The 26,193-nt window shown below is 43.0% G+C and overlaps 1 protein-coding gene across 1 annotated transcript in view; it reads right to left on the bottom strand.

Moving 5' to 3' along the window:
• Window positions 1-1,600: 1,600 nt before the first annotated feature.
• Window positions 1,601-26,193, bottom strand: part of RGS22 (regulator of G protein signaling 22) — a 78,665-nt gene continuing 54,072 nt past the window's right edge. The window contains exons 20-28 of the mRNA XM_081014347.1: window positions 23,830-23,988; window positions 22,313-22,381; window positions 16,453-16,614; window positions 13,161-13,340; window positions 10,101-10,241; window positions 8,315-8,425; window positions 5,867-5,975; window positions 4,288-4,401; window positions 1,601-1,697 (exon numbers count right to left, since the gene is read on the bottom strand). Of these exons, the coding sequence (XP_080870473.1) occupies window positions 1,681-1,697; window positions 4,288-4,401; window positions 5,867-5,975; window positions 8,315-8,425; window positions 10,101-10,241; window positions 13,161-13,340; window positions 16,453-16,614; window positions 22,313-22,381; window positions 23,830-23,988 (1,062 nt within the window). The 3' untranslated portion in view covers window positions 1,601-1,680. The remainder of the gene's footprint in view (window positions 1,698-4,287; window positions 4,402-5,866; window positions 5,976-8,314; window positions 8,426-10,100; window positions 10,242-13,160; window positions 13,341-16,452; window positions 16,615-22,312; window positions 22,382-23,829; window positions 23,989-26,193) is intronic.

The following is a 26,193-nucleotide window of genomic DNA, read 5'->3' as shown; positions in this document are numbered from 1 at the left end:
GTACCAAGCATTGCCACTCAATAAATCTGTTAGTCTTTAGGTGCAACAATGCTGTTTTTTTATTTTAAATATCCAGTTGGGAACAAAACATATGGGGCAGGATCAGAAGTAGAACACTTTTTCAAGTTCAATTGATTTGCAGGGAAGAGACTTGAGGTCATGATAAACTTTCTCATTAAAATCAATTGTATTCAAAAGTGTTTAACTTGGCTGGATCATGACTTGGCCCAACTGTTAGCTAGATATATGAACATCAACATCAATTTGTGAAGTATTCTGGAAGACTTAATGTTGGTAAAGGAATGAATGAATTACAGTCAGTCGTGCAAAATTCTACCTATGCAGCAAAGCAATTCCAGCTCCTTTATGACAGGCAAATAAGACATTCAGTTACACCACCTCCATCAAGACCACAAGGGAAACAAGTCATTTAATTGAATGGGTGGATATAATTCTGAAAGGCTGGATAGCATTCATATGACATTTTATCCTCTCTGACATGTATCTGGATAATATCCTTCATACAACAAGTCCACCTAGTATGACTCAGAACAGAGCTACCAATTAAGATATACAGCAGGATCTTTAGTTATTAAGTTCTTCAAAATACAGTAGACAACATGGAAGAATGAACTGATGGACATTTGGACATGGGTAAACCAAATGCTGGGAGTGTAGATAATTTTAGATTGTACTTTTTTATTGTAAAAATAAAAAACGGAAGCTACCTAGAAGGCTCTTTAATATATGATGTTGACCCATTGCTACTGTAATTTCTACTGAGAAAGGAAATGATCCTGATTTCACTTGTTTACCTAAGGAAGCAGTCTGCCAAGAGATGGATCTGAACCAAATTATCAGTAGTAAAATTGTTCATCATTTAACTGGAATGGTGAAAAGGGAAGGAATATCTAATATGTGTGGGTCCTCCCACCCCACCTCACATCACCTGTAACCTATAGAAAGAATAGGCTGTAGCTTTAAAACCAGTATGATAAACACCAGCACAGACCTTACAAGGAATTACAGTCCCTCAGGAATCTTCACATAGTGGGTTTTTCATATATTTCTAGCATTTGCTGAGCAACGGCCTCTGTCCTTAGGATAGCTCTTTCTACTGATACTCCAACATGCCAGAAAGCAAAGGTAAGTGCCTTGATTTTGCTTGTATCTTGATAATCAGAATAAGAATAGTACTAACAGACCCTCTTGCTAATATCATTCCCAACCATCAGCAGACTCACAAGCCATCTGGATCCCTCCCCCTTTGGCTCTGAGCTGCACCAAGATTTATATTTCAAAGGGAACTTGAGCATGGATAGCTATCTTTAACCAAGGCTGTTAGTCCATATAATTTAGTATTGTCTACACTGACTAGCAATGAGCATATCCCTACATGGAAATACCAGGGATCTAATCAAGGAACTTTTCCATGCAAAGCATTTGTTGAACTATAGCCATTCCCTTACACATACTTCATACAGTTGTGTTGATGGACAAAATCTCCACCCCCAAAGGGGGGAGGGACTGTAGTACATAATAGCACAATAAATAAGGCCAGTGCCCCCCTTGCCACTGAAGGAACAGGGGTACAAGCAAATTGCCCACAATAGTTTATTTCTGCACTGGACTGCTCCCAGAGTAGCAGCAAATCCATCATGTCTTCATCACATTCCACACTTAAAGTTTTGGAGTTCCTGGGCAGGGGGAAACAAACCAGAGCATTAATACAACGTGAAATAAAAGGTGACTCAAACCTGTAAGGAAGAAAAGTAGCAAATAATTTAGGAGCTTATGCACTTGTGATTAAAAAAACTCTAGGCAAAAAAATGTTTATACCTATTTTGATCCCTTAGCTAATGCTAAGAAGTGCATTCTTTCCATCAAATACTGGTGGCAGGGACTGAATGTGAGACCCTGGAATACCATTGAGCTTTATTTCCTAATCCTACAATAACACCACATATTGGCCTTGAAAAGTTACATCACACTTTTTGCACTTTAGCAGGGCTGGGGAATCTATGGCCAACTCAAAGCTGCTGGATTCTAAATCCCATCAGCCCCAGCCAGCATTGGTCAGTGGTCAGGGGTGATGGGAACTCCAGTCAAGCAAAACATATGGAGGGTCACAGGTCCCCCAATTTAGATAATTCACAACTCAATACTATAGAGATGATCTTATTTGAATTATAGAGCTTAGAAATATGTCTACTCAAACTGGAATGAGTTTGCATGTTTTCATGTTTATTGTGCACAGATATGGTGAAAGACATTATAAATTGCTGATTGCCATCTTCAGCACAGAGAAAAATAACACCTCCCAAGAACATGGTCTCTCTGGTGGAAGAAAACTGATTTTCTGCAACAGCTTGATCCTATGTGTGATTACTTAGAATAAGTACCACTTGAAAGAAAGAAAGAAAGAAAGAAAGAAAGAAAGAAAGAAAGAAAGAAAGAAAGAAACTGACTTAAGTAAACATTTGTAGGATGACAGTCTACACTGAACCAAGGGGGTTTAAAGATCGTATAGAAGAATATGCATTGTAGCAGAGAAAGCAATCTGATTCAACATGTGTTCACTCTCAAGAAAGCCCCACTGAATTCCATTTGACTTTCTCCCCAGTTAATGTGCACAATATTGCAGTCTTACAGCCTAATGCAATGCATGTCTATTTGGGATTGTCCTATTCTGCTCAGTGGGGTTTACTTGCAGGTGGGAGTTCACAGGGATGCAGCCAAAGAGCCCAAAGGGTAAATGAAATCAGTGGAAATGCTAAGTGCATGCCTAAGTACACCCCACTGAGACCAACCGGGGGGGGGGCTTAACTTTGGGCTGGGTAACACCCTCAGAGTGTGAAAATACTAATATTTGTGAACAGGAACCCTGCTGTGTTGGCATGACGCCACTGTGCAGATGGGGAGTTCTGCAATAAGACAGACTAAATCCCCAATGCCAGTGTTTCTTGTGAAAGTGGACTTTGGCAAAGCAAAAGGCGAAGGAAGCAAGCACAGCAGGAGCAGCTTCTCCACAGGGCAGGCAGAATGACAAGAGCATGAAGTCAGAGCAGCACAGATAATGATGATGATGATAATGATGATTATAATAATAAATTATTATTATTATTATTATTATTATTATTATTATTATTATTATTATTATTATTTTTTATACCCCGCCCATCTGGCTGGGTTTTCCCACCCACTCTTGGTGGATTCCAACAAAATGTTAAAATACAATAGTCCATCAAACATTAACAGCTTCCCTAAACAGGGCTGCCTTCAGATGTCTTCTAAAAGTCTGGTAGTTGTTTTTCTCTTTGACATCTGGTGGGATGGTGTTCCACAGGCTGGGTGCCACTACTGAAAAGGCCCTCTGCCTGGTTCCCTGTAACTTGGTTTCTCGCAGCGAGGGAATTGCCAGAAGGCGCTCGGCACTGGACCTCAGTGTCCGGGCTGAACGATGGGGGTGGAGATGCTCCTTCTGGACCGAGGCTGTTTAGGGCTTTAAAGGTCAGCACCAACACTTTGAATTGTGCTTGGAAACGTACTGGGAGCCAATGTAGGTCTTTCAAGACCAGTGTTATGTGGTCTCGACAGCCGTTCCCAGTCACCAGTCTAGCTGTCACATTCTGGATTAGTTGTAGTTTCCGGGTCACCTTCAAAGGTAGCCCCACATAGAGCGCATTGCAGTAGTCCAAGCGAGAGATAACTAGAACATGCACCACTCTGGCAAGACAGATGGAGGCACAGAAAGTGTTGGTGGACAGGCTGCAGCCGTACCTGGGCTTTCATTGCCAGTCTGCAAATACAACTTAAGGCTGCATCAGGCTATTGCTCCATCAAGCTCAGCGCTGTGTAGCAGCTCTCCATGGTTTTGGACAGAGGGTCTCTCACAGCCCCAGTGAGATGTCAGAGATTGAACCTGGGATGTTCTGCATGCAAACCAGCTGCTCTACCACTAAACTATGGCCCTTCCCATAACTTGGGCAAGTCACGTATGCAACAAGACAAAGGTAACTTAATGAAACACCAAGGCGATTAGCAAGGTATTGGTCCATGAAGCATGCAGAACAGCTACAACATTTGAGATATATATTTACTTCCTACAACAGCCTTCCCTAGTCTGAGGCCCTCCAGATGACACCTCTGGCTTGAGTATCACCTAAGAGCATCAACAGTATTTCAGTTTGTTTAAAGTAGCATTAGCAAAACACAGTTTACTGAGCATTTGATGATATCACACAGTTCAAACAGGAGAATTACGACCCCACCCCCCTTGAAACCTACTTTCACTGTCTTTGGGATTTAATGGACGTTGTTTCACAAAAGCAGAGCTGTAAGTTGTTGTGATCATGGGTTTTTCTGATGGATCGCTCTTCAGTGTGAGAAGGTTTGAGAGCTCTGAATGCCAAAGAAAGAAAGAAAGAAAGAAAATCTGAAAACTGCAGGAAAAGTTTCAGGCAATGCAGCATTGAGAAATGCTGCTATGTTTTATAGCTAGCCCAGCATAATACATGGAAGGCAACTGTTGTCATGATCTGTGGGACAAACAGTGAGATGCTCTAGCAAAATTACAAATGGGTTGGGTGGGTGTAAGTTGGGAGTACTAGACTGTACTTGGGTACAGTACCAGAATAACAGTTGTACTTTCTTGCACGATATATGCTACATCTTGACCCTCTCTTGTACAAGCAGTCCTTGGATGGAAATTCTCCTTGTCTCAGATATATGCAGGAAGGGATTATACAACAGACTAGGAGAGGCTGGCTCACAAAGGAAAAAGGGGGAGCAAACCACCAACAGCAGCCAGTGGCCCCTCTCCCTCTGCCCTTCTCCTGCATTTCAATCATATTCTGCCTGTCTTCCTGCTTTGTCTCTGCATTACTATGTTCTGGCCTCCTCCCACAACTCTCCAGGAAAGAGGGGAAAACACACATTTCCCTATGCCCAAGCTATTTCTCTTGAGAAAATGGAGATCAAGCACTTCAGAAGCATGTCAAGGTCAGATGACCGTTCTCAGGCTTCTAAGCACTCCCATCTCCCCACACTCCCAAAGGGACCCTAAACTTTGACAACCCTAGAACTGGTGTAGTTAATTCCCTTCCACTGGCTACAATGTGGGTTGGGAAAACCAAAAAGCTTCTGAAACCAAAAAGGGGAGGGAAGCTTCCTTCCTTCTCCTGCTAAGCAACAGCAAGTCTTTGTTATGCTGTTGAAATATACTCAGAGTCGAGAGTGGATTTCATGCTCTTTATTCAGCTCATAGTTGTGAGGAGGAATGGAAGTTCCCCCACAATATCTGCTTTATATACATTATTTACACAATGGGCTGCACGTGATTGGCTAATTCCGGGATTCTCCTGTAGGCCAATCAGGTTGTGGATTCACTTCCACCTGGAGCTGGATTGGGTGGCTCCTGCGGACCAATCATACTGCTGCATTGTTCTAGGACCAATCAGACTGCTGCATTTTGGATCCTATTCAACACAGTACATAATACCTGTGTAAGATAATGTCAATGCTTTTGCAAGCAAAACAGGATTTTGTTTTGTTTTCAATGAAGCTGTAAAAGAGATTAAAATGCTGTAGCACTATAGGCAAAAAGGACAGCCGAAACCTCTATTGCAGCTCTCTAATAACCACCTGTGACCAGCAAGGCTTATCTTTGAGATTCATGCAGTTGCTCCACCATGAAATCTTACTGCTACCACCAACAACCACCCTGCTCTGCCCAGGAAGCTCCATGAAAAGTATTCCATAGAAGTGACTGGATATGCAGCTGTTTCATACATTTAAGTGAGAAAATGAGTCATAACTGGATCCACAGTGACCTCTCTCTAGCAACAGAACCTGATGAAAAACTGACCTGTATACGCTGATGACGCTATTGATTTTTTATCCAGGTCATCTTGGATCTTCAGAAGAACTCTTTCCTGCTGGAGAGCTTCTAGGTACTTTGAATAAGACCAGGAAACCTACATTAAAAAATAAACAACACCAAGAAATTAATTGTGGCACAATAGTTTAGTGGGCCTTTGTTTTGCTGTGTAAGATAATGTTAATGTTTTTGGACGCAAAACATGGTTTTGTTTTGTTTTTAATGAAGCTCTAAAAAGGTTTATCATGCTGTAGCACCATAGGCAAAACAGACAACCAGTTAATCTACTGCAGCTCACTAATAACCACCTGTGACCAGCAAGGCATATCTTTGAGTTTCATGCATATCCCCCAACCACAATTTCAGCCTGTATTGGACCTCTCCTGATTTATTTTGCACAATGGGGTAAGTAGGAAAACCACAGCAGGCTGCACTTTGTAGATGCAGTCAGATGGAACACTGACATGGAGCTGTCCCATATGGTTCTGTATATTCTCCAAATTCCCACTTTGGAGATAAGGAGCTGAAACTCAAGCAAGAGACGGTCCCATACAGATGCATCTCACATGCCTATTGAACCTACAATTCCACCAGGCGGTTCTGTTGAGCAATCCCCAGTGAAAAACATAAGAACCAGCCTCGTTCATTTCAGTGGGGCTCACCTATGAGAAGTCCTGTGAGGGCTTGTATATTTTGACTCAGATCTATGTCCCTCTAAGAGGTGAAAATACATACCTTCCTTCTGCAGCTACCATGAATGTAACTAGGAAGAAAACATAAGAGGGGTCTCTAGATCAGGGTGCCAGAGTAAAATATGTTGGAAAGGCAAATTCCCTATATACTCTGGGCCCAAACCTGTAATTTTTCATTAAAATATGTCAATTTGGATTTGACATTGAACTATCATTCCTACTTCAGTCCCATATTATGTAAACTGCTTAGAAATTTTGATTAAGTGGTATATAAATCTTGTTAAATAAATAACAATAATAACAGAGAAATCAGAAGTCATTTCTACAGCTCTGATTTCTCCGATTGTTAATAGATTAAATTTGATAAGTACCATCATATCAATGATCATAATACCTTGCTATGCCATATATTAATAGCTATTGGAGGATCAGTCCCTTTGCTTATCAGCTGAAAATATTGCAATATGTGTGGAATATGCTAGGCCACATTTTGGGCTTTCTTAGGGATCTGAAAAAAGGTATTCATGTCCCTTAATACAGGTCTAGCGATCCTGTGTTTGATCTCTTATTTTCAAAGGACTATTTGTGTCTCCTCCTTCATCAAGCATAAGGACCATATGCAATAGAACAAAGTGCATGTTTTGGTATTACTGTCACAACACTCAAGGGGTACAGCTTGCACTGGGTGTCCCTCCCTTTAGTTTTGCCTCTGGGGAAGTTCTGGATTTTTCTGTGTGTGTGTTTGTGGTTTTAATTAAGAAGGTGAAAAAAAAAATGGGGTTTATTCATCTGTTTGCACATTTTTGTTGTTGTTTAGTCGTTCAGTCGTGTCCAACTCTTCAAGACCCCATGGACCAGAGCACGCCAGGCACTTCTGTCTTCCACTGCCTCCCGCAGTTTAGTCAAACTCATGCTGATAGCTTTGAGAACACTATCCAACCATCTCGTCCACTGTCGTCCCCTTCTCCTTGTGCCCTCCATCTTTCCCAACATCAGGGTCTTTTCCAGGGAGTCTTCTGTTCTCATGAGGTGGCCAAAGTATTGGAGTCTCAGCTTCAGGATCTGTCCTTCCAATGAGCACTCAGGGCTGATCTCCTTAAGAATGGATAGGTTTGATCTTCTTGCAGTCCATGGGACTCTCAAGAGTCTCCTCCAGCACCATAATTCAAAAGCATCAATTCTTCGGCGATCAGCCTTCTTTATGGTCCAGCTCTCACTTCCATACATCACTACTGGCTGTTTGCACATGCACCCCTTCAAAACAGTAAAATGCCCCTTCTTCTTTTTGCAATGCCCAGCATTTAAAAACATTTAGGGTATCACTGTTAGTGTAAACAGAGCTACAACTAAAAGGATGGGTCCTTGCCCGAAAGAGCTTACAATCTATATTTTGACAAAGATAGAAGGAGAGAAGGGAGGACAGAAACTACCAAGTAGCAAGGGGGAGAAGGAATATTGGCAAGTGCAGTTCCATGTGGGCAAGCTTCATTTCAGTTCCATGTACTGTACGAATGAAATCAGTTGGATCAGAAACTGCTTGCAACCTGCTCTAAACAATGTCACTGATCTGTAACAGACTGTGATAAATGCAATTAGAAATTTAAGAACTAATAGGCATGTCCACCCCTTTAGCCTTTGTATAAATATCAAACTACCAACTCAGATATGGGCCTAGTAACAGCAGCAGCTTCAATCTCCCATTGACACATAAAGGAACAACTTTACATAGTTTATCACCAGTCACCTGTTTGCCATATTCAGTAAAACTCGGCGTAGATGAAAGCTCACTTTTACTCATTTTACTCTCAAGAACAGAACCCATCTTAACAGACATGGGAGTTCTCTTCCCAGATACCTAGCAATAAAAAGAAAACTTGATTAATCTCAGTTTAAGGTGAGTTAAAGCACTGTACTTTATATGCTTCATGAGATTTTTAAAGCTTTGCTGTACACCCTTTTATACTTTCATTTTTTTTTTCCAAATTCCCAAAAGCCAGTTAGAGCAACCTCTCAGTAATACCACCTGTTTGGAGAGCTAGAGGAGTTGCAGAAGTGTCTCTGGCTGCTACCCTTCAGTGAGATAAATCTTTCCTTACGAATCAAATGAGATCCGTTTTATGCAACTCTTGAGACACCACCAACAAAAGAATCAAGAGCTTGGAAAGGAACTTCAAATTAACATTCACATGATGTGAGCACGGATCAGAGACAACACACAAATGTTCATTAATTTATATTTCGGGTGAGGGTTTATCTTTCCTCCTTCTCAGGTGCTCAGCATCCACCTTCAGGGTGACTACTATGGGGAGAGATTGGGCTCAGAGACAGCACACTGCCACTCTCTGAACCTATTTCCCATCCCTTCTGCAATCACTTGAGGGTGTTCAGCCTCCTTCCCCTCCCCCCTCAACAACCTTTGGGGAAGAGGAGAACATTTGCTGGTCCTTGTGCCTCGGCCCAGTATACCTGAAGGAACATCTCCACCCCCATCGTTCTGCCCGGACACTGAAGTCCAGCTCCGAGGGCCTTCTGGAGGTTCCGTGATTGCAAGAAGCAAAGTTACAGGGAACCAGGCAGAAGGCCTTCTTGGTAGTGGTGCCCGCCCTGTCAGATGTCAAAGAGATAAACAACTATCTGACATTTAGAAGACATCTGAAGGCAGCCCTGTTTAGGGAAGTTTTTAATGTGTGACATTTTAATGTATTTTTAATCTTTGTTGGAAGCTGCCCAGAGTGGCTGGAGAAACCCAGCCAGATGGGCGGGGTACAAATAATAAATTATTATTATTATTATTAAGGCTGAAGGAAGCTACCAAAGTTAACCCCCCATCCTAATCCTGGATCCTGGTCAGAACTAGCATCTGCATGTTGCCTCCTGCTGTCCAGGGGTATTCCAAGAAGGGAACATGCACCACCCATGGCTGCAGCTTGAATAATCTCTACTGTTGGTGGATTTCCTATTCTAATCTGCCTTCCCATCCAGTATGGGTAAGGTGTTTATCTGCTATTGCTAAAGACTCTGCCTGGATACCTCCCCTACCTCCCCTTCCGCTGGGACTCCCAGCATTCCAGATGTGGCAGAGCTACTTTGCTACTACATGTATATTTAGATGAATGGGCCCATGTTCATATGGAAGCAACTCTCTGAAATGATGGAACACCTTTTCTCTGGAGATGCTTGAAAGCCCAGGGTTTTCTGGCATCGCTAGAAGCTGCTTTCATTTAGACTAAGCTTTAGCTTGCAATGTTACATTTCAGCAACATTTCAATGTATGCTTTATATTAAAATATTGTACCTGCTTCAAGTTCCAAGGAGGGCTGAAAACAAACGTAATGAATGAATTAGATTAGCATTTATGGGAGGGGGAGGGAGAGAAACAGAGCAGAAGAAACACTATTTTTTTAAAATCTGGACAGTGATGTCTTTCCATTGACTTCAGAAGTATTTGAGTCAGATCCATATCAAAATTGTTTTTACTGTCCCGCCTGTCTAAAGTTGGTGATGTTCTTTTGTTTCTTAGCTTTTCTCACCACGCCATCTGTTTCTCTTGTTTTTCTCAGCTTCTTTTCTCTTCGCTTCTCCAGAAGAGGCAAAATCTTCTCATCAGCCAAATTGCTTCGGAACTCACAAAATTGTGGCCAAAATTTAAACAGAAGAGCAAAAATAGTCATCTGGGGCAGGAAAAAGAAGAGAGGACTTTTATTTTTTTTAACAGCATATAGAAGAAGTACGCAGAAGGTGGATCAAAATCTACTAGAAGATCTCCAACTGATCTGAAGCAGATTGACCAGGGTTCTGACTTCCAACTGTTCAATAACAGCAAATGCAAAACAGCTTTCCCCACCTAAGTTGGGCTGCTGAAATGGAGAAAGGTAAGGAGGGTCTCTTCCTGATGAACTGTGTTAAATGATGTTTCATCAAGCATTATCCCACCTTTGCAGTATGTTTCCCCATCAATTTCCTTCTCACAAAAATTTCAATTTGGGAGTGGATTTCTTGAGCAAAATCTCCAAATCATCTCTAAACCTGAATTTGCTAGTACGTAATAAGAATCCCACCTAAAATAGGAACAGCCTGGAAGTGTGAAAGGACTTGGAGTTCAGATCAGCTCCAGTTCCTAGCCTTACAGTGTGCTCAGAGACACCCTGTTCCTAAATTCTAGCTGTCTCTCTTTTACGCTTGGCTCTGGTTAGTAGATCTTGGGAGTTTTAGTAAAAACCAAAGTAGCTCCAACAAGCCTGGTGTCTGCTCATCCCTCGTATAGAGAGAAACTGATGGTGCTGCAGACAACTGGGATATTTGCCATAAAAACAAAGCACATCTCTCTTTCCTAATGCCCAGCACAAACCATCACCTCCCTCCATATTGTTGCCCAGTATTTTGCTTCAGACCTGCACATACTTCTAATCAGTATGTGTTTATTGCTGATGAGAAACCTACCTAAAACCACAGTTAATAAGCATTTCATTAAAAGAATGTCCTAAATGATTGCTTGCATTAATAAAAGCACAAAATAGCAGGTTTTGGTTTTTTTAAAAATGTGTGTGTGTGTGTGTGTGTGTGTGTGAGAGAGAGAGAGAGAGAGAGAGAAACCAACTATTTTCCAGAATATTCAATTTACAAAGGGAAGGGAGCTTTTTTAAAAAACAACAACACATTGCTCTTTAAGAGAAAGGGATTTCATTACTGAGTAAGTTCTGAAAGAACAGAGCTGGCAGGAAATGTTTCAAGCGATATAATGTTTTTGAAATGTATGTTTTAAACTAGGGGGGGAAATCCACACAAATTTGAATGCAAAGACCAATACTGTATTCAAAGGCTGGTCTCAATTAAAGCATTAACACATTAACCTATGTTGCGTGGATACTACCATTATATAGTTTAGCCAATAGGCGGCACTGGACTTAGTTATATTGGGGTGAAGTTGAAAGTCACTGTCCATCTAGCTCTCTGACAGGTGTGCCCTTTAAACAAATGACAGTTCCCAGGATTCTTTGGGAGAAGCTATGTCATTGTTAGCATTGTAAGCAGCCATTGTTATGAAGTTTTGTGGCCTACTCCAACAGCTCTCTCCAAGGCCTCTTTCCAGAACGCAGGGAAAATCTCTTCACATGCAGATTGCCTCTAATGATGTTAATGGCATATGATCCACTAGTTCTCACAATAAACACATTGAGTCCCATTTTAAAGAGGGAGATCTGAGGCAAAGCGCTAGGGAACACATTGTGCCTGGTGCAGTCCATGAATTTTTGGCTGAGGTGACATCTGAATCCAGGTCTCTTGGACTCAAGGCTACCCGCTATCCATATCAGCCTGGTGAAACTATCCACCATCTCTGGGTTTAGCTGCATTTTCCATTCATACATTGGAGCCCTTTATCTACCCCACAATCTGTTCCTACTCTTGCGATCAGGGATGTTTTATGGATTCATATTAATATTTGTTTAAAAGGTGAGGGATGTTGGTAGGGAAGAACTGTTGGTGGTATTTTGTGGAAGTGAAGAATTAGCTAAATGGCCTTTCAAAACAGAAGCATAAAAGGTAGTAACTGCTGGTGGTCAACAGTACTAGTTTTTACAGATGACCCTATTTGGTCAGTACAGCAGAATAGGCATACTTTTTTTATTTAAAAAAAAGCAGGGAGGAGGGGGAAGAGCCTACAACCGCATCCAATAACATCACTCATCTAAAGAAAAAGGGCAGTGCATCTGATCAAGTTAAGCTGCCCTTGTGCATTACTGACATTTGCAAAATCCCTAGCACAGATCCAAAAATCCTTAGGCGTCTACACTCACACAGTGGGATACACTGATTTTTCATATTGGCAGCAGCTTTTATGAACTACATTGGAGGTCGAGAGAGAGAGAGAGAGAGAGAGTGTCCCCTGACTTTCTGGAGTAGTTTTACAAGGATCACAAGCTGCTGCGATGGAAAGGAGGCTTCAGCAGTGCCAGAACATGGGCAGAGTTTTCTGTGCATGGCTAGAAGGTCAGTCTATGAGTGACTACTTCAGTCTGAATCTTTCATATTTGGTACTTCATACAGTCGTACCTCGGGTTGAAGTAGCTTCAAGTTAAGTATTTTCGGGTTACGCTGTGCGGCGACCTGGAAGTAATGGAGCGTGTTTCTTCCGGGTTTCGCCGCTCGCGCAGATGCTCAAAATGATGTCACGCGCATGCGCGGAAGCGGCAAAATGCAACCCATGCATGCACAGACGCACAGACGCGTGTTACGGTTACTTCAGGATGCGAACGGGGCTCCAGAAAGGATCCCGTTCGTATCCAGAGGTACCAGTGTACACTAAATTCTGATCCTGCCCATGAGTAAATGTATTGCCTATGGCTCCTTAAATCCAGTTTCATACACTAAAAATCTGATGAAACTTAGAGGTAGGTTCTGGTTTTCTGGGCTGAGATTTGTGCCGGTAAATAACTGTGGTGGATGCAAAGCTGTTTCTATAAAAAAACAGCTTTGCATCACCACAGTTATTTACTGGCACAAATCTCAGCCTAGAAAACCAGAACCTACCTCTAAGTCTGATTCTCAACACCTCCCAACTAAACCCAGGGTTTTCATCATTCTTACTATACCTGTGCCTCTCTAAACACGTAAGGGCCTAGCTCTTTCCTGTGCTCCATGATCTTCTGGGCCTGCTCCTCGGGTATGTCAATCTGAAGAGCTGGTGGAATGGCAGAATTTATGAAGCAGTTGATGATGGTCGTGATCTTATTCTGGATGATAGCACTGTCACAGTGGGAATGGCACAAGTCCTGGAAGGGAAAAGTACAATAGGCAGGGTAAAGACTCTCTGTAATGTAAATATTTTATTTCAGGTAAAGACTCTCAGAGCAACAAACAAAAATGAAAAATAACACAATACAATAAATACATTAACACAACATAAAACAGCAACAACAAGAAGAGAAACAGCTTAAAGCAATATAGAAGCCAATTTCTTAAAAAGCTGGGGCAAATAAGGCTCTAGGTAAAGGTAAAGGGACCCCTGACCATTAGGTCCAGTTGTGACCGACTCTGGGGTTGAAGTGCTCATCTCACTTTATTGGCCGAGGGAGCCGGTGTACAGCTTCCGGGTCATGTGGTCAGCATGACTAAGCCGCTTCTGGAGAACCAGAGCAGTGCACGGAAATGCCGTTTACCTTCCCGCCTATTTATCTACTTGCACTTTGACATGCTTTCAAACTGCTAGGTTGGCAGGAGCTGGGTTTGAGCAACGGGAGCTTACCCCATTGCAGCAATTTGAACCGCCGACCTTCTGATAGGCAAGTCCTAGGCTCTGTGGTTTAACCCACAGCGCCACCCGCATCCCTAAATAAGGCTCTACTTGGTGTTAAAAACACATTGGACTCAGTGCCAGATAAGCTGCCTTTGGAAGAGTATTCCATCATTGGCACAACACAACTGGAAGACAATCTCCCTGGTCACTGCTGCCTCATTTCAACATGCAAAAGGACCTGAAGGAGGGTCTCAAATAAATATTTCAATAACGGGGCAGGTTGGAGGAGAGTGAGGTGGTATTCCTTAAGTTAACCTAATAAAACCCACCCTTTAAAGAGGAAGATCTTATTCCTTACCCTTTTATTACCGCTCCTGTAATAGTTGTAAAAAGGATTTCTATTCTCTGAAGACCTTTTTAAGGCTTGTTCAAATACATAGCTTAGCCATATCATGTCACTTATGCATTAGCATTGTTCCAGACATCCACTTAATCACCAAAGTGGCAAAGTAAGGTAGCTTGTAGGCAGGTTAATAGCCACAGCCACATGAATTTTCTACCACCTCAGTTCCATGATTATCCAGCTGTTTGGATACACATCCACCCTGGTCCAGTGCCTCTACAGCACATGCAGGGGGGTCTTCACTATACAGATCAACCTACGTACAACTTTCAGGTCAATGTTGGAAAAATACTCCATCTATTCAGTTCCACTGCATGTACAGAGCATTTCCCAACACTGAGAGAGATGTGGCAATCCTATACTGTATACTAAAGCACATGGCTTCCCCCAAAGAACTGTGAGAACTGTAGTTTGCCCACCACAGAGCTAGAATTCCCAGCACCCTTTGCACACTACTTTTTAGGCGAAGCCATGCACGTTAAATGTATTGTGTAGTTGTATTAAACACTAACCACACCCAAGAGTGAGGTCTATAGCAGCTGGATAGCTCAGTTGGTTAGAGTGTGGTACTGACAACGCCAAGGTTGCAGGTTCGATTCCTGTAAGAGACAGCTGCATAGTCCTACATTTACGGGGGGCTGGACTAGATGATCCTCAGGGTCACGTCCAACTCTATATGACTCTATGAGATTTCTTTGAGATATCTATGAGATAAGTAGGCTTGGTGGATGCCCCAAGGGTTGAGGAAATGCATGCATGCATGCACACGCACAAAAATTTATATATATGTATATATATAAAAAAACAAAGCAGGGAAAACTCAAAATAGTCCAACAATGACTGACTCTTTTCTGTTTTTGAGCATGCTCAAAATGATGAGTGTCTGTTGGGCGGTGAAACAGGGGTGGGAGCATAGAATGGAGTATCATGGAAAGAGGCCTGCCAGGCTGCCTGGAACTCTGAACAGAAGCACTCCACACACTGCAATACTCTGTTGCAGGTCCCACTTGCCTACTTGAATTCTCAGACAAGCCTTCTGTATATATACGTCTGGCTACCAGAAAGATGGATTCTAAAAACAGAACAATTTTTCAAGTCTTATAGTTGCATGATGAGCCTCCAAATGGATTTCAAACATGCCTCATCTCTATGGCTGTGTACACAGTATACCTTTACAGCACACTGGAAGCACATTCTCATTTCCCTCAAATCATTCCAGGCTCTACAGTTTAACCCTCACCAATGCACAATTCCACAGCTGCCCTTAACAAACTATTGTGTGGGCACAGACTTATGTTGAATATTTGTGGTCATCCAGACAAGGGCTCCTTGTTCCCTACAACTGGAGGGATGTGTCTCATTAAGAACCACGCGGCTGTCATCAGAGAAGAATTCAACATCTTTGACACAGTCGCTTGAGTCTTATACGAACAATGTGAGGCGTTTTTTGTGTACAAAATGTGAAAATGAGCTTCAAGCCCTCTGGTCTTCCGGCCACAAACTTACTCCCTCACCTCTGCAGGAGGAATGATCTTTTGTGGGGACAAAAGGAGGAAGTCTTCACAATGGGTTGCATCAATGGTCTCAGCAGAAATAAAGCAATGGCCCATCAGCAACCCATAAGAAGAGTTTGGATTTGATATCCCGCTTTTCACTCCCTTTAAGGAGTCTCAAAGCGGCTAACATTCTCCTTTCCCTTCCTCCCCCACAACAAACACTCTGTGAGGTGAGTGGGGCTGAGAGACTTCAGAGAAGTTTGACTAGCCCAAGGTCACCCAGCAGCTGCATGTGGAGGAGCGGAGACGCGAACCCGGATCACCAGATTATGAGTCTACCACTCTTAACCACTACACCACACTGGCTCTGAATTGGGCCTCCTGAAATCCAGCCAGTCTACCACCTCAACGAACTGTGTCACCAACCTACTGTTGCTGTCCCTGCCTCCCACACTACCAAAAACCCAGCCCTACAAAAACAACACAAAACATTTGCTAAAGTCACCCTAGCCTGTCCCATACTGAATCTGGCAAGCTCAGAGTGATAAAGTGTGTTCTGATATCCAGCTCCAAATCAGAGGATCCGTAACTATCATCCACCTGGTGTGGGGAGCCTCTTACTCCAGCAAGCCTCAAGGAATCAAGTGGTCAGCCCCAGCTTTCCCCTATCCCAAAGAAATACAATTGCAGACATAAATGCCACAGTTTATAAGAAACTGAGTTGTTTCCATTCCTTGATAGCCCTGTACCTTATATTTCTGCACCTCCTGCCAGAAGATCACTCCATTCTCCAGTAAATCTCCTTTCAGAGACACATAGCGTTGAAACTGATAGGCTGTGATTGGATTCAGCAGGGCTTTGCGGAAAGTAATTATTTCCCGAGATGAAGAAACCCACTTACTGTCCAAATGCTGTCAAAAGGAAAGGCAGAAAGCACGGTGAGTAAACTCTGTTTGGAAAAGCAATACTACAAGCATTAGTTAGGGTAAACTGCCTGATACTTATCTTTGCAATGACCCCCAACTTTCAGTAGTTTATTACAGGGACACAATAAGAACTTGGCAGCCATTTTCTCCCTCCTATTTCTTTTGTTTGATTTGGGCAACATTTCTTTGGAAGGGACGAAAGGGAAAAGGAAATGACTAACAGTGATTTAGAACATATGACTCCATAGTGTAAGTATGGAAACAGCCATCATTGTTGATTATGGCAAGAAACTCTTTTTTACTTTTTCTTTTGCAGGCGGGGTGGAAGGGGTTATGAAGAGAAGGGGAAGAAGATCAGTTTGAGATCTTGTGGAAACAAACAAGAGCTGGGAAGAAGAGGGCAAACCACACAGCCTACACATCTAAAACTCCCCTTGAAAGCAACCTCACTAATAAAAGCCGCTTTGAAATCCACTGCCACAAGCACAACGGAAGCTGAAGATTTGTTGTTTCTGGAACTCAGTTTCACCAACAGTAAAACGCGATTGAATGTCATCAAGACATTTGGAGGATCTTCACACTGAGAAAATAGGAGCGTGTAAAGCAGGTGCAAACAAGGAGAAAGCTCAGAAATAAAACTTGAAAGAATTGGAGAGAATCTATGGGGATTAAACAAAAGACAAAAATGACTGCAGAATCAAAAAGCTTCCCTTCCCCCAGTCCAACAAATCACCTTTAAGTCACTCATCACCAGCAGCAGTAGTTTGCGGGTTTATTTACAATTAAGCGGTATATGAATTCTGTTAAACAAATAAATAAATTACGTTTGAATGTGGAGCTCTCACAAATATAGCATAAGCACTTGCAATTCCTCTTGCCCTCCTCCACCAGCAATTATGACAGGAAGTTACTACTGGGAATAAAAGACTCTGTTCCCTGTTTCCAGGCTATTCTTTACCTTCCATATCAAGTCTTGACTTGAGCCAATATCTCTGCCCACCTTGTAAAGAAACTTCCTACCTTTCTGAAACAGCCCAGACAGCTGGGAAATGAAGTAAGCAGAGATAACGGAGGAGTTGCAAGGAGAGGGGGCTTCACGTGATTCACTTGCCTCAACCCTCTTTAGAATTCACACACACACACACACACACACACACACACTTTCCTTTATATCTCAGGCTCAAGGTGTGAATCCCAATGCTTATGCAGTCAAAACAGCAGCACCCATGCAGAAGATAAAGGTGTCAGAAGGTTTGGGGGAACACCAGATATTGCAGAAGTATCTTTTTTAAAAGATCGTTAGGGGGGAACCCTGAAAAGGGGAATCTGAAAAGCAGCCCAGTGAGAAATGAGCATAATCAGTGGTCTCAGAATGCTGCCCAACTGTTTCATGGCAGGAAGGATGCAAAGAGAGGGGAAGGGGGCAGAAGGATTGGAACAATTAGCAGGAGCACTCCACACCGCAAAATGCTTTAGCAGGCACTATTGTTCCTCATTATGCTAGAGGAGATATCTATCACACTTCCTTTGGGCACTCTTGGAGCAATGTGCAAACTTACACATCTCACCCATTAGCATGTGTGAGGTGTGCCTGCCTCCAGGGGTCCCATACCTCCTATGAGGGGACGGGACATGAATAGGTTTCCATGTTGCAGGGGTGCCATCTTGGATAAAATATTGTGGTGGTCCAGGTAAGCCCCACCCTGCATAATCAATCACATGACACATTACACACCCCCAATTAAACAGGAATGCCCATCACCTTTGTCGGGACCCAGCTCCCTCAAATATTTTCTGTGGAGGGCAAAGCCCCCATGGCACCTAGGAGTTGGTTCCTGTGCCCCATTGCCCATGATGCTGAAAGTGGAAAATGAAGAAAAACAACTTGCATATTAGGGCACATAGTGTGTGCATTTTTGGATGTAGCCCACTGACTGTAAGAAGTTACTGCTCAGCTCAGCTCCTACAATAGGAAGCAGAAAGAGCTTCTGTTTGTAGGTTGGTTCTTGCCGAGAGCACACTGGCTTTGCATTTTACCAAGGATGGGGGAGCTGTGGTCCTCCTGAAATTTCTGGAGCATCATCCCATCATCACTAACCATTGACCATCAAGCTGGGGCTGACAGCTGTTGAAGTCCAACAACATCCAGAGGTCCAGGCGACACCAAGTTTTGCTTCCTTGAATTTGCCTGGTGCTTTTTGGACCCTGCAAAACCTGGCTCTTGGCTCTTGCTTTGACGTACTTCCCAGTCCTGCCTCTGCCTGTATTCCCTGGTTTTCCTACACCTGACCCTGCCAAGATATACCTCTCTGTTTCTGATCTAGCAAATTGCATTCATATCTCAGCTGGCTCCTGGCACTGGCAATATGGAGCCCAGACAAAAAAGAAAAAGTCCCCCACCCCTTGCATAATGTATACAACATGTGTTATACAGAGCTTGCTGCTCTTTGACAAAGAAAGGAAAAATAGAACAGAAAGGCAAAAAGCCCTCCTGAGATGACATGTTACAGTGCTTTAAGATGTTTAACAATTGATATGATCTTTGCATTAGAATGCAGTTCTAAATGAAACAGATACTGTGAGATATGATTAATCCTGCCCACTTTGCTACATGCTTCGGATTCTTTTTTGGTGACTGCATTTAATCGCTCTCAATAATAAATTATCTTCCAGATGCTGGAGCGAACAGCTTGTCCCAATGAGTCTAGTGAATGCAAAGCACTGAAAATGTGCATTAAGGTTACCACATTAATCCCTGACCTTACAGTCATGGCAAACAATTACATTTCACGGAAGTCCAAAAAATAATGATGTTATGGCAGCAGTGGAGTTGTCCGGAACCCAGTTGTCTTCTTGCGCATGCAAGAGTTTCCTCATGTACTGCAGCTTTGCTGGCATGAAATGGTGGTCCAGATCCAAACCCCAGTCTGCCAACTGCCCGCATCTGCCTCAGAAGGCAATGGAATGAAGCAAAGAACTAAACACGCCTTTGCAAGAGTCTGCCCTTGCTCAAGAGGTAACACTGTGGCTTGCCCAGAAAGGGACATGTCTAGCTCCCCTGGAATTAAAAATGTGTGCCTATCTCCCCAGGAAGCATTTACATGCCCAGTTACACCATGAGCAGTTTCCTGTGTTGGATAATACAATGAATGCATCTGCAAGTTGCTTCCACATTTATTATAAATCACCTTCTAAACAACTGTCTCAAGTCAAGAAGATAAATAAAAACAGTTAAAAACAGCGAATACATTGAAAGCAAAACTGAAAACATGCAAAGTAAATATTTGTGATAAAGACCCATTTATCCAGCTGGGAAAACCTATTGGAACAAAAATGTATTTGATTGTTCCTGGAAAGTGCAGTTAGCAGGCACCTGTCATATGTCAACAGGGATGCTATTCCACAGAACAGCGGCAAGAGAAACTTGCAGGGAAAACTCTCCCACCACTAAAAAAATGCATACATGTAAATCTTGTAGTGAACTCAGTTGTCTGGCTGCTGCTCCCTCTGTAGCCAAAATACCATCCATGCAGAAGAGGGAGGTTATCACCAGGCTCAGAGGAACCCTAAGGCTTGCAGAGTATAAAAAAGAACTTGGTCATGGGAGGAGGGACTCCTAAGGGCAGGGCACCTGAAAATAGCCTAGTGAGCATGCTCAGTAGCCACAGAATGCTGGCCGACTGCTAGAGGAGCCAGAAATAACCAAATAGAAAACTGCAAAAGTGGGTGTGTTGGAATGGAGTTTCCTGGAAGAGAGCATGACTAGCTGGCTAGAAACCTGAATAGGAGCAATCTGCTATCCTGCTGCAGGTACCACTTGACTTATTTATATATTTGTATCCATGTTTGCAGCCCATGGCAAAACATGCATATGGTACCCAAGCAGTCTCCCATCCAGGCATAATCAGACCAAGGCTTCCTTAGCTTCAGCAGCGGTTACTGTAGGTTATGCTTTCAGATCATGTCCCCTGGGCTCACTTACATTCTTCTTAAGTTACCATTTCAGATGCAGGAGTGATGTAAGAGAGTACTGCTATGCCACGGGAATGACTGACCGGAAGACTGACATCCAAACCATGACCTCCTGTCCACATTCTGGGGAGCTCCATTATCAAACTGTACCGCATTATCAAACACAAGGCTCGCGTGGCAGGGGCTGGCAAACCAGGCAGTGAAGGGCAAACAAGGAACTTCGGCAAAGAGCTTTGCAGCCATTCAGGAACTAGCCTTGGAGCTGCATGCTGACCAGACAGAAGCCACCTTCAAGGTATGCTAATGGGTGAAGCAGAGCTTCTACATGGTGACTGCACAAGCTGAGGTAGGTGGCAATTCTGGTTCAAGTTGATAGTGAGGGGAAGTGATCTTGTCTATTTGATTTATTTGCCTCCCGTGGGTTCCAAGCAATACGCTGCAGCTCAGGTTGTTTTGAGATATAAGTGCCTGTAGATATCAGCAGCGTGGGAAAACAGGGTTTCGGCATAAGGAAAACGTTTGAGGACAAGATGACTAATTTAGAAGGCAACAATTACTTTGAAGAATGACACCACTATGGCTTCCCCATGATCTGAAGGCCATAAGAGTTTAAGATGGAATAACCACAGACTGATAAATTAGACAATGCTGGATTCTGGGAATTATTCATCACTCAGTATGGTGCTGAAAGTAATAATTCCTCCTCACCTCCCTTTTTCCCTTCTCACGGCCCCTCCCCTTTCCATGTTGTCTGCACTGCCTTTTGTTCCAGATACTCTCCCACTGAATGCCTGCTATACTGTCTTGTTTTCTGGATGTATACTGGTAAACATAAGCATGTATCCAGGTCAGGGATGGGGGAGAAATTCAGTTTGGTTAGGATTTTAATGTGAACCTAACCAATTCCCACCCCCACCCCCCAAAATCAACACTATTCTCACTATCCTTCAAAATTCTTACTCCTCCAAATTTTGTGAGGTTGTTCTCCAACCAAATTATGTGAAGAAAAACACAGTTATTAGGGGAAAGTGTCTGTGCAAATGCATATACAGTGGATGCTCGGGTTGTGAACATGATCCATGCGGGAGGCACATTCGCAACCCGCAGCGCCGCATCTGCGCAGGCACGGGTCGCAATTAGGCGCTTCTGCGCGTGCGCAAAGTGCAATTTAGTGTTCCTGCACATGCGCGAACGCTGAAACCCGGAAGTAACCCATTCCGGTACTTCCAGGTTTGGCATGCTGCGCAACCCGAAAACGCTCAACCTGAAGCGTCTGTAACCCGAGGTATGACTGTATTAGCGGAAATGACATGAAATGCATTTTATTGGGCAGAATTGTTTTCAATGATGTCTATATTAGGAGAAATTCTCACTAAAATTTGCTCTCACAATAACTTTTTTTTTAAATTGCAAACTGACCTGCAAATGTGAACATGGAAGTATTAATCTAGTGACATCTGGAGGGCTGCGAGTTAGCCAACCCTGGTTCACAGCATCATGAAAGGAATAATGATTGCATGTGCCCAGCACCAAGTCTTTGTGCCCAAATGTGCAAGGATTTACATTGAAAGTACTGAGCATTCTTACTAAGAAGTAAATCCCACAGAGTTCAATGGGTTTTACTCACTAGTAAGTGTCCTTAGTACTGCAGCCTTAGAGGTATGTAAACCCAGAATACAATCAAGGACAAGAGGTAACAAACATAGCTTGCCTTCCATGCTTCTGCTCTCTTCTCAAGTCTTTGAATTAAGATATCTTCTGCTGCATCTTGGAAGTGTGGCTGCAAGGAGGGAGTAGGAAGCAACACAGTAGTTATTGTTGATGTGCACCTTCATAATTTATTTGAGTGCTCCTTATAACAATGTAGACTGGTGGACAATGAATTCCGGGGGCAAGGAGAGGATTGGTAAAAATTAAGATTGATTGTTCTGTCCCTAGGAAAGCAGGTGACAAGTTTCCATTGAAGTTAGGAAAATGTAACATTGTGTGCGCAGATTGCTTGTGTTTGTCATCTGAAAACGAACCTTTTCTAACCTGAGGACAACACTGCCTTGTAGCTAACCTCATGTGAATTGTGGGCAGAGCCAAAAAGGTGTGTATAGCCAAAGCCTACAGGGCCGGCTCACAATCTCTCTCACAAATGCACATGAACACACTTTGCAGATATACAACACACATATGCACTCTCCCACATAAGCTGTCTTGTAATGGCAGGAGGTTGTGTGGGAGTCATCCTTAAAATATGACAGGTATGTGGGAAAACCACAAGGATTTGTTTCCTGAAATAATCTGAATCTGGTCGCTTTCAGAGAGAGAATACTGAACTGAACAGACCACTGCTGAAAAAGTACAGCTGCCCATATAGCTGCAGATGCTCTCGCCAAAAGTGATTATCTTTCCCGGTCAAAAACCCCCAACTATATAAAAGAAATCCTGGAAAACAAAAACAAAACCAGGTTTCGCTCGTTCCTTTCTCTGGCAAGTGTGTGAACAGCCAGCAGCACTACCATAAAAATCAGTGAAGTGAAGACTATGCAAACTCACTAGTTTTTCCTCTCTGATGTGGCACCGGGCTCCAAAGCTCATCCCACCCAGTAGACTCATTGTGCAATGTAGCAAATAATAATTCTTTCACAGTCTGTCAAAGGCCTGGCTGATAGCCAGTCACTGACACTGCCTTCCTTAACAATTGTGCAAGAGAAGAAGGGATCAGAACCATTATTAAAATAATAGACAGGCCCAGATGGGAGGATGAGGAGGGAGCAGTGTGAGAAACAGACGGGGCGGGGTGTTGGGAAGCTGGCTCATTTTCTTCGGGCTCATGTTCCTCTGTGCTACTCAGCAACTTCCAGCTTCCAATGTGTGGCTGGATTGCATTTGTGTGCTCTAGAGAGGGAGGAACCATGTATAGAGGCTGGAATTCTACAGCAAAAATTAAGCTCTCTGCACATGCAGTGCACTCCCCAATACACACTTCAAAAGTTGCCAGATGTGGAGCCAGACTTCAACATGTCTTTGGTTGCTAATGGGAATACCTGCTAGATGGGGTGCATGAGAAGCAAAACTGCATGCAAAGCTATGAGTCTTATTTGGCTTTCTTCACATATTCTCCTGTTTGCAACTGATTCCGAGCTAATTGGCCATTCTGTTGTGTGTCTGCCTCACCCACAAGTAAACGACAGGCACAAAGAAATAATAACAAGGCAACACAGGCGGGTGAAGCCTTACCTTTACCCTTGTCTGTGGTCCTGATTCTTCGCTTGTATAAAATAGTGGCAGCCACTGCTTCTCTAGTCTCCTCTGAACACACTTTTGAACCTCCAGCAGGATCACAGGAACAACTTGTTCGTGAAGTAAATAACCCCAGCCTCCACCTGATTTCATTATCTACGGAAAACGCGGATATATCAGCAAAATATATTGCCCTGTACCTTCAAAGCACATTTCCCCTCTGAAAGCAGTGTGTATTTATTGTGTCTGACACCTCTGGGCAGAAGGATTTGCTGCCCTTGAGGAGAAAGAGCTGCACACAAAACTGTCTCTGATGTTGAGGTGGCAGCCGTCCCAAGAGCCACTTCAGGGAAGGCACGCAGCTGGTATCTATCAAAGGGGGTTGTGGTGGGGAGGCTCTTCTGAGGAAAGGGCCTCAGTTGAGGGGTGCTACCCTTCAAGTCTCACTGCCAGTGCAACACCCTTGGCATGGCCTCCAGCTGCAGTGGCCCAGAAAACACCATCTTGCTAGTGTCTCTTGAAGGGAGCAGGGGAAGGTTCTCTGAGGAGAGCTGGCAGGGCTCTGTTGCTGATGCAGCTGTTGGGGACAGAGCAAGGAGTTGGAATAAGTGTCCGCATCCTGGCGCCTCTTCTCTCCCCCCAGCCGTGATGCAACGCCTCCTCAAATTCGAAAGTGCCCCAGTTTGCCCACCTCAAGGGCGCTGTAATTTGTGTCTCTGTGAAGGCTAAACTACAATGCCCAGAATGCTTTGAGGGAGAGAATGTGCTTTGAATGTGCTTTAAAAGTATAGTGGGTACACAGCCATAGTCCAAAAACAACTAGAAAAGCATGAATAATTTCTATGAAAAACGAAGCCTGGCTACTGTGCAAAGTACAATCTAGAAATTCTCATTCCTATCAAATAATTGTTTATGCAGACATAGCCAAACTCAGTGACACCAGGATGGTGGTACAGTGGAACAGGGTCACCAATATGACACCCCTGGGTGTCTGTGTGCTCACTAGTCCTCCCATGGCAGCTGTGAAATTATCTTAGGAAATATCTCCTCAAAAATCCAAAATGCACAAGGGACTGTATGCTCGCCCTGCTCGTTCCCTGATTTTCAGCCTATTGCTGTTCTGTGTCAGCTTCATTTCTGTTCAGTCTGGATCATTCTGTACTGGGTTTTTAAAAATTGAAAAACACCCAAGAGCTGCTATAAATTGTATGCACCTTTCGTATGCAGCCAGATGGGTGGGGTATAAATAATAAATTATTGTTATTATTACCATTATTCCCCTAATTTTATTTATTTAGTTCCATTTTTAAACCACCCTTCACTGGTGAAGATCCCAGGGTGATTTAGAAAACACAGCAAAGTCATTCAACTAAAAACAACAGAAAACCTTAATCTTTACTTTGAAACAATATTCAAACAGATACATCAGCAGAAGGCAATATCAGTGTATCTGCCCTAAAACACATTTCTCTCTTAAAAGCTTGAATGAAGAGATTTATATGCTTTTCAAGGCATTCGTTCCCTTAATGTATGTTTTTATAAGTATTTTCCATGCAAAGCAAGGGATTTTAGTGCGGTTGGGTTTAAAAAAAAAAAAATTAACAGTGATTAGATTCGGACACACACATAACTGGATTAATTGCTATGTCCCAATCCACATATAAATCCAGGTGAATTACATTGGTGAATTATGCTGGGTTTGAAATGCAGACGGAACAAGTTTCACCCCTAGTGGAAGAATACTTTTGTATATATCTTGTCACCTTCAATTATTTTATACCAGGGATTTTATATATAACAGAAGCCACACAGAGTAAGTCCTCAGTTCTTTATGTTTCATACTTTATGGGTTTGAACTTCTCTCTCTTTTTTATGTTGATTGTAGGTCTTGGCTCATTAGGCAGTGGGAAAATTCTTGGCTGTTTTCACATAATATCTTGGCTAGTTTTTCTTCAATTCCCTTCGTCTCAAGGCTAATCTTAGAGTTCCCTGACTCCAAGACACACCATAAAGTCTAATCTCTTTCTGCACTGTGGTAAAGCCATTGAGGGATTATTTCAACATATCAATTTCTTACCAATGCAGAAGTCTTCTGCATTTCTTACCCCTCTCCCCCCTGCCACCACCAAAATGCGTGCGCACAAACAGTGGCAGCTGATGATACGAACCACGCTATAAATTAAACCTGAGAAAGAAGCACATCTTTGGGAATGTAAATACCAGCAGTCCACCAGATGGAGGTCAGTTTTATGTCATGGAGTTCCAGGAGTTTCCAGTCATGGGGACACAGCCAAACTCTCCACACACACCAAGCATGGAATGTTGCTTTAGCTGCAGAATAACAGGTCACTGCAGCACAGT

The sequence above is a fragment of the Podarcis pityusensis genome (assembly GCF_964106645.2).
Source record: "Podarcis pityusensis genome assembly, chromosome: 7".
Classification (NCBI taxonomy): Eukaryota; Metazoa; Chordata; class Lepidosauria; order Squamata; family Lacertidae; genus Podarcis; species Podarcis pityusensis.
The sequence above is the reverse complement of the archived record's forward strand: the minus strand, read 5'-3'. Positions and strand labels throughout refer to the sequence as shown.